At 31.2% G+C, this 13383-nt stretch overlaps 1 protein-coding gene across 7 annotated transcripts in view; it reads right to left on the reverse strand.

The window, feature by feature from the left end:
* Positions 1-13383, reverse strand: part of Vps51 (vacuolar protein sorting 51) — an 87706-nt gene that overhangs the window by 61851 nt on the left and 12472 nt on the right. For all 7 annotated transcript variants that reach the window (XM_076489456.1, XM_076489454.1, XM_076489457.1 and 4 more), the window contains exons 4-5: positions 7447-7602; positions 6194-6267 (exon numbers count right to left, since the gene is read on the reverse strand). In XM_076489456.1, the coding sequence (XP_076345571.1) occupies positions 6194-6267; positions 7447-7602 (230 nt within the window). The remainder of the gene's footprint in view (positions 1-6193; positions 6268-7446; positions 7603-13383) is intronic.

Below are 13383 nucleotides of genomic sequence, written 5' to 3' on the forward strand. Positions count from 1 at the left end.
CTTGTGCACAAAAAATTCTTATAGTAGTGAGTGACATCATTATAGTAATGTGCAGATAGGAATTGATTACATTGAACTTGGACATTCACAATCCTAGTAAAAAAAGAAAGTCGGATGTCAGTAGATGGAGAGAAAAGTAAAAATTTATTCTCAAACTTTTTAGCCATTAAGTAAGATACAAGTTCAAAAGCAACTGAGAAAAGATCCAAAACATGACACACTTGGATAAACCAACTGAACAAAAAGAGTGTGAAGCAGCTTATTCCAAGTTTGCCTTCTGAGAAGCCAACATAACAAAGAAGGCATAAGTAAAAACAAATCTAAATCCTCTCCAGAATGTCTAAGATAACTCTCAACTGCAGCCTCAAAGTTACCCCAGACAAACACCATCAAACCACAAATCTCCATCTCAATATTAATTCTTTCAGTACAAACTCAGTCCTTGAGACCAAATTCATAACCATTTTGTGGTTATTATAGTTTTCCTGCTGCTACTTTTAAACTGGCAACCATATATTTGCAAAATTTGGCAGATTATTAGAAAACATTACACGATTTTTATAGACGAAATATCAGATGTTGTTTTAGTTAAGTCTCAAGGTTTGTTATGTAATGTTTTTCTCATGCCTTTTTTTTGCATGTTAGATAGGCAACATGCAAAGTAAGTTTAATTTTAAGATTCAAAATAGTTTTATGATCATAACATTTTCAAATTTCACATGTACATTTTTTTGTCATGCCCAGATATATATATTTCTTCTGTCTGTTATTTTCACTAATGAAACTCTGTATGGAATTGGTAAATTTAACCAATCTCATGACCACCACACCAAAATTAATAAGTAAATTTTATTATACAATTATCACAAATTATAAGATGAAAATATAATATTTAGACTAAATAGCTTAAATTTGATGACATTATACATTTATATATATTTTTATTATATTGAACTTTAAGGTGCACTGGCTAATAAAACACAATTTACAATGATGCAGCACATGTACACTCATGTTATGGCATCCAATACAATAAAACTGACCTTTAATCTTTACAAACTGATCCTGTCTTGGCCATGTTGTAATGGATGCGTATTTTGTAACATACAGTCACATTTCAATTATTATATATGTATCTACATTATTACTATTTAGAAATAAGTTATTAATCAAATAATTAGCTCTACTAACTATGATCTTTGTATTTGGATGATGCTTGATGTAGGTTGCTAAGCCTATTAAACTTTTGCACATGGAAAATACGAAAGGAAATAATGTTTTTGAAGTTTTATATATTCAGAGTTGAATAACTAAAAATCATAAATTATTATATCAATACCATAGAATTACACTATAATTTATAAAACTTAGTTAAATATGTTGTATTTCGGTCAAAGAAAAATATGAAATTTTGAATAGACAAAAGACACAACCTACCTGCCTGAAATCTTGGTTCATAAAACAAACGGCTCCCTAACACATTAAAATGGTTGAGAAAACCATTAGTTGAATATTCAAAGCTGTTGACTGATTATTCTCATGACATATTTTGAAATACGTTTATTTAAGGGACTGTTTCCAAAAATGGAAAGGGGTGAACAAAGGCCATTGAGTTTGATTCAGTACACAAGTGATATCTCAAGAAAAATAAAAGATGGGAGGTTCTTATTTTATACTCTAGCTTGTCAACGTTGGTAATTTGAGGTCCTAATTTTTAGAAAACTATAGACTTTATATTTTTGACATCACAAAAGTCTAACTTGAACCAGTGTTGTATTCAACATACCATGTGGTACACAAAAATCAAGTTTTTTTTATTTACTTTTAAATTAAGAAATTGAAGAATGAATAATACTAAAAATTGAATTATAATCTACAATTTGATACTAAACTTACTGACACAAATTCCTGAAATAGTAGTTCAAAAATTTTGAATGCAAGTAAACAAACAAGACAAAAAGACCTTTGACCCATGATCTTTCATGACTGAGTTAAATTAATGTATCAATACATCTGAAGGCAGCCCATTCCAAAGGCCAATCACCACATTAGAAAAGCAAAGTTGTCTAAAGTGAAAGGAGCTTCTACTTTAAACTTTATATTTTTGTACCCCTATAATATTGTTCTTACTGTTAACTATTTAAAAGAAATGTTTATAATTTATAGACACAAAAGGTATTTGTTCTTCTATTCCAGTAGCAATTCTATAAGTTCTATAAGTTTTTATAAATAGCTTGTCATTGATTTGCATACAATTAAGTAACTGTCATTTCAGTCTAAACTGAGAGTGAAGAAGGCAACATAATAAAGAAGGTACAAGAAGAAACAAATTTAAATCCTCTCCAGAAACTACGTCTCCCTCTCACTGTTAATTCTTTCAACACAGATCCAGTTCTTGGGACCAACTTGTAACCATTTTGTGGTTCAGTCTAAATTGAGAGTGAAGCTGGATGTCAGAGGTGGGATAGGTGAGATCTAATTTGCAAGAAACAATAATCTGAGAATTTATGCCATATTTTGGCTTGCCAAAGGATTTTAATGAAAATCAACTAGGTAACTAGTGTTATCCTAACAATCATAGCATGGGGAGGCCTGTTAGTGAATGTTTTGCTAAAAAAAAGTCATAACGTTATCTGAATAAGATGCTTACACACAGTACCATCACACCAATACTTAGATGGGCAAAATAAAAAACCTTAGCAGTCAAGACGTGCAAGATGAGGTAAATATTACTGAAATTGTAGCTTACCATGAAATAATCAGACAAGTAACCTGGAGTTGAGAAGAGCTAAACAGCAAAACTACCATTTTATATAAATGGAGTGGAAGTGATCAAAAGTGCACTTTCATGATTTAAGCCAGGGGTTGGTAAACTACGGACCGCACCCTCATTTCATCCAGCCCCCCAACTTCATTCAATATGTGATTTTGCATACAAAAATTCTTTGTTTTCCTTATCCATCTCTGGTTAGCAAACAATAAAATTCAGTATCAAAAAATAGAGCAAAAGTCTCATTTTTGCAGTGGCCTCAAATGTATCAATGTTTTATTGCTATAAATGTTTTAATCCTTCACTGCATGCCGTGTCATACATGTCACATACTGATTTTTACATCATTAAGCGTTAACTAAAGTGTTTTCAGTGGTAAGCTGCATACTCGGCCACTATTTGGCAAAACAAGCCGCTTAGTGTCGTTAGACGCCATCTCGTACACGTTAATAAGTTCTGAACTCATTCAGCGTTTGCCGCATTTTGTCTGTGTTGATGCTGCTTGAACAACCTCTGTTATATTGTCTTTTTTCATGTGTTTGTGGACTATTTACCGATAAGTAACAATATTATTAGCTGAATAAGAGTTCTGACATACTTTTTATAAAAAAAATAAAGAAATACTCTTATGTCTTATACTATAATATTCACTCAGTCATCATATCACAACACTAGACATGTTCATGCATGTTTAGTAAATGAGTAGGTTTTTTAAAAACTGCACTAATTTTGTTGCTAACCAGTGGACAGACTTATGGTGGCAGTTTCATCATACTTTTCATGTGTTATGGTTGCACTCGATAAAGAAAATACAGTATATTTAATTTTTTAACATCCATAACTTGTATAAAGTACTCTTCTTGTAAAATTTGGTTGGCTGCACGTATTGGTAAATTCAAAATACTATCTGATAACAATTTTTTTAATGTTGTGGACAATTTCATAATTATTTCTATAGGAAACTTTATTATTTCTGATAAGAAGCATTTTAAATCACTAGTTCTTAAAGTGGTCAGTTATTTCGATCATAAAATGTTTTGCAAAACTGCTTTAATAATTTTTCTAATTTATACATATTTTGTGCTTGCAGTTACCCATCATTCATAATGTCACAAGAGAAAAGGTGAAAAATTGAATCTTGCGTCTTTAAAGAATATTGGAGGGTGGAATATTTTGTAAATGAAACAAACAACAAAGTATTGTGTGTAATATGCAGTGAGATTGTTGCAATGCTAAAGGAATATAATATATGTAGGTATTTCCAAACAAAGCATTCATCTCACCATTCTGTGACGAAAGCTATGTCATGAGAAATATGAAGCCTTACAACACAATATTTTATCACAACAGTCGATTCTCACTAAGATAAATGCTAACAATGAAGCTGCAACTAAAGCTAGTTTGAGAGTAGCTTATTTGTTAGCTAAGAAAGGAAAACCATTTACTGATGGTGAATTAATTAAATCTTGTATGACAGCAACAGCTGAAGAAGTATGTCCAGCTAACATAGATTAATTCAAGAATATTAGTCTTTCTGCAAAAACAGTAACAAGGAGAGTCAAAGACATAGGAGACAACATCCTGTGCCAATTAAACAATAAAGCACAAGATTTCCAGTGGTTTTCTCTGGCTCTTGATGAATCAACAGATGTGTCTGGTAATTCAGTGTTGCTATTATTAATGTGGCGAATTAATGCTAAGTTTTAAGTAACAGAAAAACAGTGAGCAGCATGCATGGAAAAACTACTGGTGAAAACATTTTCAAAGATGTGGAGAAAACATTGACTAAGTACAATCTGGTTTGGAAACACCTAAAGTGTATTACAACTGATGGTGGAAAAAATATGTGTGGTGTAGGAATAAGTTTTGTTGGACAAGTCTACAAAGCTTGTGACAGTATGGGATATACAAAACCTATAGTGTTTCACAGCATCATTCATCAGCAGGCACTTTACAAGAAACATTTAGATCTGACATGTTTGATAGAACCAGTCTTATCGATACTGAATTTTATTCAATTGCATGCACTCAATCATTACCAGTTTCGAACATTTTTGGAAGAAATAGAAGCTGAATATTGTGATTTGCTGTACCACACTACTGTAAAATGTCTTAGTAGAGGTAAAGTTACCTCACAATTTTTCAAACTTCAGATGGAGACTGAAATTTTTTTGAATGAGAAAAATCGTGCTCAGCCACTACTTGCAAACAGTGAATTGTTGTGGAAATTGGCATTCTCGGCTGACTTAATGACGCATCTTAACTAATTCAATCTTAGATTGCAAGGCAATTCTGAGCTTGTATGCGACATATAATCTGCAGTGAAAGCTTTTCAACATAAATTTACCTTCTTTCACTCCCAGCTAATGATAAATAAATTCAACCACATTCCTTGCTGTGAAAAATACAACCATGAAACAAATTCTCCATTTCCTTTTGAATTTGTTCAAGACATTCTCACTAGTCTGCAGCTACAGTTTCAACAGTGTTTTTTAGATCTCAATGGAAATGCGAAAGCATTAAAAACCTTTCAAAACCCATCTGACTGCATTATTGAGGAACTTCCATCAGATCTCCAACTGGAAGTTATTGACCTGCAGTCAAATGACACGTTAAAAAATAAGTACAAAAGGGAAAACTTGATTGAATTTTATAAATGCCTTCCAGAAGAAGGATATACTTCTTTAAAATCCTATTCTCAGGGATGGGTTTCAGCATTTGGCACAATCTATTTTTGTGAAAAAAACTTTTTCAAAGATGAAGTATATTAAATCTGTTTATAGGTCAGTGTTAACTGGTTGCCACTCGCAGTCAGTTTTAATTACATGAACCATAATTTTACAATATTTTGTCCCCCCACCCCCCAAAAAAAATAATTTTATAGTTCTCATTGATTGATAATACATGGAAGTTTATGTAGGTATATACTCCTACAATGAAAAACATTAAAGTATCAAAAAACAAGCTGTTTCCACAGCCTTGTATGATCATGGTTTCATTTTTTATTTGCCTTGGCCTGCAAGACAAAAACATTTATAATCTGGCCCACTTCCAAAAAAAGTTTGCCAACCCCTGATTTAAGCTATAATGAGTAACAACTTTAAACATGAATAACTTAATGACCATAATTTAGCTGGTTTGGCTGCTCAAAAAAATAATGTGGCTAGTATTTGAAAAATAAACTAAAATTCAGAACTTTATCGTCCAGTATAAAGCTTTGCATACTGACTTTTCATGGTACAGAAATTGTTTAGAAACTGATATCTAGGTCAGTCACACTGGGTGTTAAGAGTAAGAAAAGGTTTATGGATGGATACCTGGTTGAATGTATACAAGAAGTTTAAAAACTGGTATTAAGATTAATCACACTGACTTTCCATAGTATAGAAATGATATAGAGAAATGACTTTTACTATAACTTTCCTTGCTGCCTGGACATATTCGTCATCTTCGATATATGATTTCAATCTTGGCGGAAGTTCAAACAGAAACTGCAGCTGCAAGGAACCAGACAAGTAACCTCATTACAATAGACTGATTGAATTTTACTAGCTAAGGCTGAAATGTTAAAAACAAAAAAACAAAACATTCAGAAAATAAAATAATTTGATACATATGACATCATTTGGTTGAAATTTGTGTATCACTACACATTATTAATTAGTACTGTGTTAAATTTTTGGGAAATGTAAACTCATTTGTCCTAGTGTTTTTAAACAGACATAACATCTAATTCAACCTTGTCCACTAACTATACCAAAGGTCATCCAAAAAAATGACATTAAAAATCAATGTAAAAGAGTATATAAAAACTTACAAAGCTAAAAAAAACATGCACAATTTTTCTAAATTTGTCATCTGAAGCACACACATAAAAAATTAACATTTTGCAGATTGTATATACTTACCACTCACATATGTAAAACAACTGAAGGTTTGAAAGCCAAATTTGCTTAAGGACTAAAATATATTAAAAAAACCTAAGATTTAATGGCTGGTAACAGTTTTCTGTTTTCTCTGTGTGTCATTTAAAGTTGGTCATGAGAATATTGTCGAAAATAATTCCTACACTATAATACTTGCTACATGATTCACAGATTTGGCTACTATTATAAAACTAAATGTACTAGAAAAATACAGGATAAGTTTCTAGTTCTACTGGAGTAAAACATGTTTGTGACATAGTTTCATTCAAAAAAAGTTGGTCAACACTCAAATCAATAATACTGACTTACATAATACAGTAATGGGTGATACAGACACAAATATCCTTTTTTTTTCTTTTACTCTATCCACTGCCCATTGGTGGATTTACTATGACCTAATATTTCACTGAAGTCTTTTAAATATTTATTAAAAATTATAATAGTAACAGATTTCAAAATACCTTTTTACAATCCTTTAGTAAATGTTTTAAAATAATATTTGCAACAATATTCTTCTTAAAATTTTAAGTTGTGATAAACCCCAATCCACCTGATAAATCCACAACTCAGATTTAGAAAACCAAAATGAAACATCTTATATACAGCTCATTAAAATGATGTACAGGTCTATTTAGATTTACCAAACACAATAAAAAATGTAAAAGGATGTTCTGTTGTTATGATTAGAATAAACCTAGGGTCCTACATCATCTTTGATATAACATCTGACACAAAAGAAACCCTATCTACCTTTCTTAAAAGCAAATGTACTCCAGTGAGCTTAGTGATCTGATCACGTCTACTTTGTAGCGTGTCTGAAATCTTTCCACTAAAATCTGTGATGGTGGCCATATTGCTGGCAAGACCATCCATTTCTTCTTCCATCTTCTTAAAATCATTTTTCATCTGAGAAAAATATAAAAAGTCATGAAAAACTGATAAAAAAGGATATAAATTCATCTTTTAAAAACACACTCTAAGTTTAAAACATATGTATAGTTATTTTAGTTGGATTGTTCACTTTAAATAAAATTCTTATTACTCAACAAATACTGCAATGACTGACATTAACCAAATTGTTACTCAAGATGACTTGGTGAACTTAAATGTCTTAAAGCACAAGTTAAATAAAATATGTATGGGAATCAGATGTTCTGCTTTTTCCACTTTAGAATTCATTTTAAGTAATGAACTTTTCTAGATGAGATGTACAATTACTTTTTTCTCTAGTTTGATTTTTTTACCTTCTTTTCTTCATGAAAAGTTAAATTAGAATAACGTGAATTAAGCCTATGCTTCAAATTAAGCATTAAGCTAGTTTTCTTGTACCTAACCCACATTGTTTTAGCTCAGGGTAGTTACCTGTTACACTGTTTGTATATATTACTATTTCTAGAATTTTGAATGGTTTTTTGTCATATTAAATGTTAACTTTCTCTCTTATTGGCCAGTTTTCTTTTATCCAATGTTCACTCCTGGCCCAATTGTCCCTTAAGCACAAGAAACATGGGAATTCAGTATATCCATACTGTTGATCCAGTAGCACAGAAATAAATTTTAGACTTCCACAGACTGTTGAAATATGTTCTCTATAGTTTATTTTATTTAGAATCATTTTTAAATTTTTGTAATTTTCGTGTAAATGAACAGAATAGGAATAGAGCTTGGCTTGTTACCATTATGAAGCAAAATGCATTTCAAACTAGCTTTTGAGCTATAAATTAATAGTCTCCACTCATTTTGCCTATATAAACAACCCATATCAAGCCAGGGACATATATGCAAAATATGAACCCATCATGTATTTCAACAAAGCACGTTCTCTGCACTTGTAAAAATGAAAATTTTTACCTGGACCCAGTAAGTTTTTTTACACTTAGTCTATATCCCAGAACTTCTGCAGATTCTTTTGTTAATTCTAAGTTATGAACACGATCATTCAATTCTGCTTGTGTAAATAACTTGGGTGTCTTAGGATCAGCTGAAATATCTAGTGAAAAGTCAAGATTCTTTCCTGAGTCTTCAGCTGATTCTGAGAGTGCATGCAAGTCTTTAAATACAGGAACTGGTACTGAATCTGAATGAGGAACAAGTTTTATGGCTGATGACACATCTGGGTACTCAATTAAGGATTTTGTTTTGCCTTTGACTCCATTTAAGTTGGCCATACAAAAGTAGCAATCATTGATATAATTTTAGGGTTCTGTCCAGATCATAGGGATTCCAAAACTTTTGTCCATTGTCTCAAATTCTCAACACAAGAATGGCAAACAATAATGAGGAGCCCAATCCTTGTCTTGATTGCTTAGCTTCATTCCAAAATATGCATAGTAGGCACTTTTCACAGAGTCATTAATTTTACTTCTTTGCTTTTAAATTGCAAAACTGTCACAGATATAGCAGAATATATTTGGACTATACCTGCACTTTCTACAATCTATTATACCACTATACTTTAACAGTTAAACTCAAAATTCAGTCTGAAAAAAACAACAACAAATTAGTTATTAATAAAAGTTTAAACAATACTATAAAATATAATTGATATATTGAAAATATGAATATTGTATAATTAATTATAAAAAATAAATTAAATTTGTAATTGTGTTTTCTGGCTTTTGATGGAAAATCTGACCTGACACTAGAAAACTAAAGTTATTTTTGAATTCAGCATACTTTTTTCCTATAACTTTATGACTTTCTAATTGTGCAATAAAAAAGTCAAAAAATCCAGCTATTCTTATCAATGCAATTCCTGACAGAACAAATTTGAAAGTTAATGATGAAATAGATAAAATCTTGGACATTAAACAATGAAATTTAATATTTTATTTGATAAACTAAAATACTGGCTTTCTAAAGTTATAATATAGTTTAAAATGTCAGAGAGGACAATTAGCAATTTGAAAAAGAGAAGGATGTGACAATCTGTGAAAACAAATATTAATAGCTATAAAAGTTTTGCTTTTCTTGACTGATATCTATATCATAATTAGTAATTTGCATTAAATTTTGTACTTCTTAGAGGGGTGTTAAATAAATTACAGAAGAGGGAAAACATCTAGAGAGGAAATGTCACAAGTCCCATACTAAGGATAATAGTCTAATATCAGAGGATATTAGAGTTTTTTTATCCCTAATTATCCTTTATAGTTTCCACACTATAAAACTTCTAATATATTTTGTGTATCTTCTCAATATTTTTCAAGATTTCAGTAAGCATTAAGTCTTCTGTAAGAAAAAAAAAAATTAATGAATTGTTTTTGCTAAAGGTTTCTCTAAGAATATCTGAAGTCAAAGTGTTGACTGCCCTTGTGCAAAGTGATTTTCACATTAAGATCAAATAATACTTTTCCTTCATCTGAAAATTCTTAAATTTCATTTGCATAATTTCCAAAACCTTATAAATAAATTTAAAACATTCATTGTCAGTAAAACTTTATATTTCATCTGTTGTTTTGTCCACCCTAAATCTGTATATGATTGGTCAATTTGACTGACCTCATAACCACCATAAAAAAAATATGAAAAGTGTATATTATCCATTTTATTTTTACAATGACATCAAATTGTAATATGAAACTATTACATTTGTTTATCCTTAACAGCTTTAAATTTCTAACAGTATTCATCTTTTATATGTAAATTTTATTGTTTTATTACCCTTTGAACCATGTCCAATATCCCCTCCCATAAAAATTATAATTCATTTAAAGAACATGTAGCTCACATTACCTTATCAAATTACATAATACACATGCTCATCATGAATTTTTCATGAACTTACCTTATGAAAAATTATTTATTTTACCATACATAATGCAGTAAATTTCTAATTTTATATTTTAGTTACTTTTATAATAAGTGATATAGAATACATAAAAAACAAGAACTATACTTAGCTGTGTCTTTTTCTTTTTTACTGTTGATGAAACTTAACCCCACTTTTTTTTTAAAGTAATGATAATATTGCACTAAATATTTTTATTTAATGAAATAATATACCATAGAACACACAATAATAGCGTGAAAAAGACAGACAGTCAATTTACTTGGCTCTCTAGCCATGTAATAAAAGCTGTTAAAAATTCAGCTAAGCTTTTCAATATGTTTCCCATGGGAATAAAGTTTGAACTGAAAGTGAAATACACAGAAATGTACAGAAAACAATGAAATATAATGAGTCCTTTGATAGATTTAAATTTTGTTAAACATCAGAAAAATATTGACAATCTGTGAAAGAGGGTGTGGAAAGTTTGGTATGATTTTTTTTTTTTTTAGTTCATACTCTGAAACTAAATAAGATTGAAGTCTGCAAACATTTTGCTTTCTCTGAAGGATAAAAATGTTATGAGTAACTTACATTAAATTTAGTACTTCTTACTGGGGTACTAAATAAATTAGAAAAGAAAGGAATACTTAGAGACCAAATGTCATAATTTCCATACTATGAGAATTAAGGAGTTTGTTTTTTTTAAATATTGCCTGATAAAATTAAGAACTGGAGTAAAAGTAACTAATGAGTACTCTATGTAGAAGGAATGCATTTGTGAGAGACCAAACCACATCAAAACCAGGTGATATACTTTTTGTGCAAGTGCAGCCAACTTATGTCATATCATAATGTAAGTGATCCATTCTAAATCCAAAATAAAAAGGAATGTGTGCAGAGTGGCTATATGGTATGACAGTGCATAGTTAGGAGGTAAATTCTAGTTCAAAGAAGTGACATCAGGCAAAACTTCACCATCCCATGGCAGGAAGAAGAGCTCAACAATTCACCTCGGTTTAGGAATCAGTAGAGAATTAGAGCTTCTGTCCAAAAAAACTTAAATTAGCATGTGTGCAAATGTAAAACAACCTGGAAAAACAGAAATGTACATCCATATGATGTCAAGATAGATGGTCAATTAAAGTCCAGAAACAATTGGCATTAGATATGTAATATCCAGTCTGCAGTAGAAGGAAGTTCCCAGCCCACTCACATATGAGGTCTTATATTGACTTCACCTTCAGCCAAAAACCAATCACCCAGAAACCAACATTCAGGCCGCAGGACAAAACAGAGTTCCCAGCTAGAGGGGCAAATGGCAAAATAAACAGAAACATTCAGTCCAGATCAGCAGCATCTGGAATAAAGCATCAGACCAATGGCATGAAGTTATTTAGATCTTCTACACACGCTGAACACCACTGCTTTACTCTCAACTGAGTGGAAAGGATTTTACTGAGCCATATTCTTTACAGCAGGTATCTGTGACTTGTTGGTGATAAATTCAAACAACAAATGGACAGAACACAATCCACTTGTTTTAAAATACTTTTTTAAAATAAGTCAAATGTATGTACAAAAATTCTTTGCATAACAGGCTATCACACTTGTATCTAAAACTCTACATAATTCTCCTTTCTTGTCAAAAGTCCATACAGACTGCTTCAGTTTCTTTAGAACTCAACCAGTGAGTTATTTTTCTCTACTCTATTTCTTAGTGTACAATCTGTGACAGGTTTCAGTGATGTCGAGAAAACCCACTTGTAGAGAAATATTTATGCAAAAACGGCTCGTTTGGGTTGAGAAAACTTTTACGTAGAACAGCGAACAACGTTTCAACCTTCTTGTGAACCTGATGATGACCGAAGAAGGTCGAAACATTGTTCGCTCTTCTACGTAAAATATTTTCTGAACCCAAACGAGCCGTTTTTGCATATATATGTGATAGGTTTACTTACATTATGTCATGGATTAATTACAGGTGTACCCAAAGCTTTAAGCAATTGCCTCCATTTTATGAAAGTCAATACAGGCAGGTTGAATTACTTTAGAACACCCTTTGACAAGACAAATTATTCTTCTCTATCTCTGTTGTTAAAATACCACAGGGAAACTCACTTCAAATGCTGCCCATTATAGCTAAACTAACAATTATGCAGTCAAATTTGTGCTCATTTGGTAGCCTACACACACATACATACAAACGGACCAACTGAGGCCTACAACTTTCTACAAATTATGAGATGCTATGCTATGCTATAACAATAGTCACTAAGGAAAATTAATAATGTGACATCAATTTGCAACAAGTGAGCAAAACACACAACATATGACTCTTACCAAGTTATGAAAAAATTTGTTATAACTATCACTTTATAAATAGTTAAATTTCAACATCTGTTATGAAAACTAAATAATCATTAAACATTATATCACTAAATAAATTAAATCATAGATCTTACATGAAACAGCCTTGTTAATCCAACAACATGCCTCTCTTCAAGAAAAATATTTAGAATATGTTTTGTACTATATACAAAGACTGTTCTTAGTTCATACACTAAGTCTCCTCATACAGTTTGCACCAACATTTTCACTTCCTTTGCTTGTCTCTCTTCATATAGGGCATCTGATAAAACTTCACCTTGAAAAGATCCTTTGTCTTCATTTTGAAGTTGTGTTGTCCAAAGTGTTTCTTTTGATTTTCAGTCAATTCTTCATTTAAGTTGACTTCTTTGTACATTTCATCTCCACTCAAACGTCTTAGGCCTAGTGGGTCTATCTTCTATACCAAAGTTCTGCATCTATAACAGCCACACCTGCTATACATCCATTTCTGACTCAGTAGCTGTACCTGTTAGGTCTTCTTCTGTCTCAAAGTACTTCTTCAACAGATTGGCATGACATATTTTGGT

The sequence above is a fragment of the Tachypleus tridentatus genome, chromosome 2, assembly GCF_004210375.1.
Source record: "Tachypleus tridentatus isolate NWPU-2018 chromosome 2, ASM421037v1, whole genome shotgun sequence".
Classification (NCBI taxonomy): domain Eukaryota; kingdom Metazoa; phylum Arthropoda; class Merostomata; order Xiphosura; family Limulidae; genus Tachypleus; species Tachypleus tridentatus.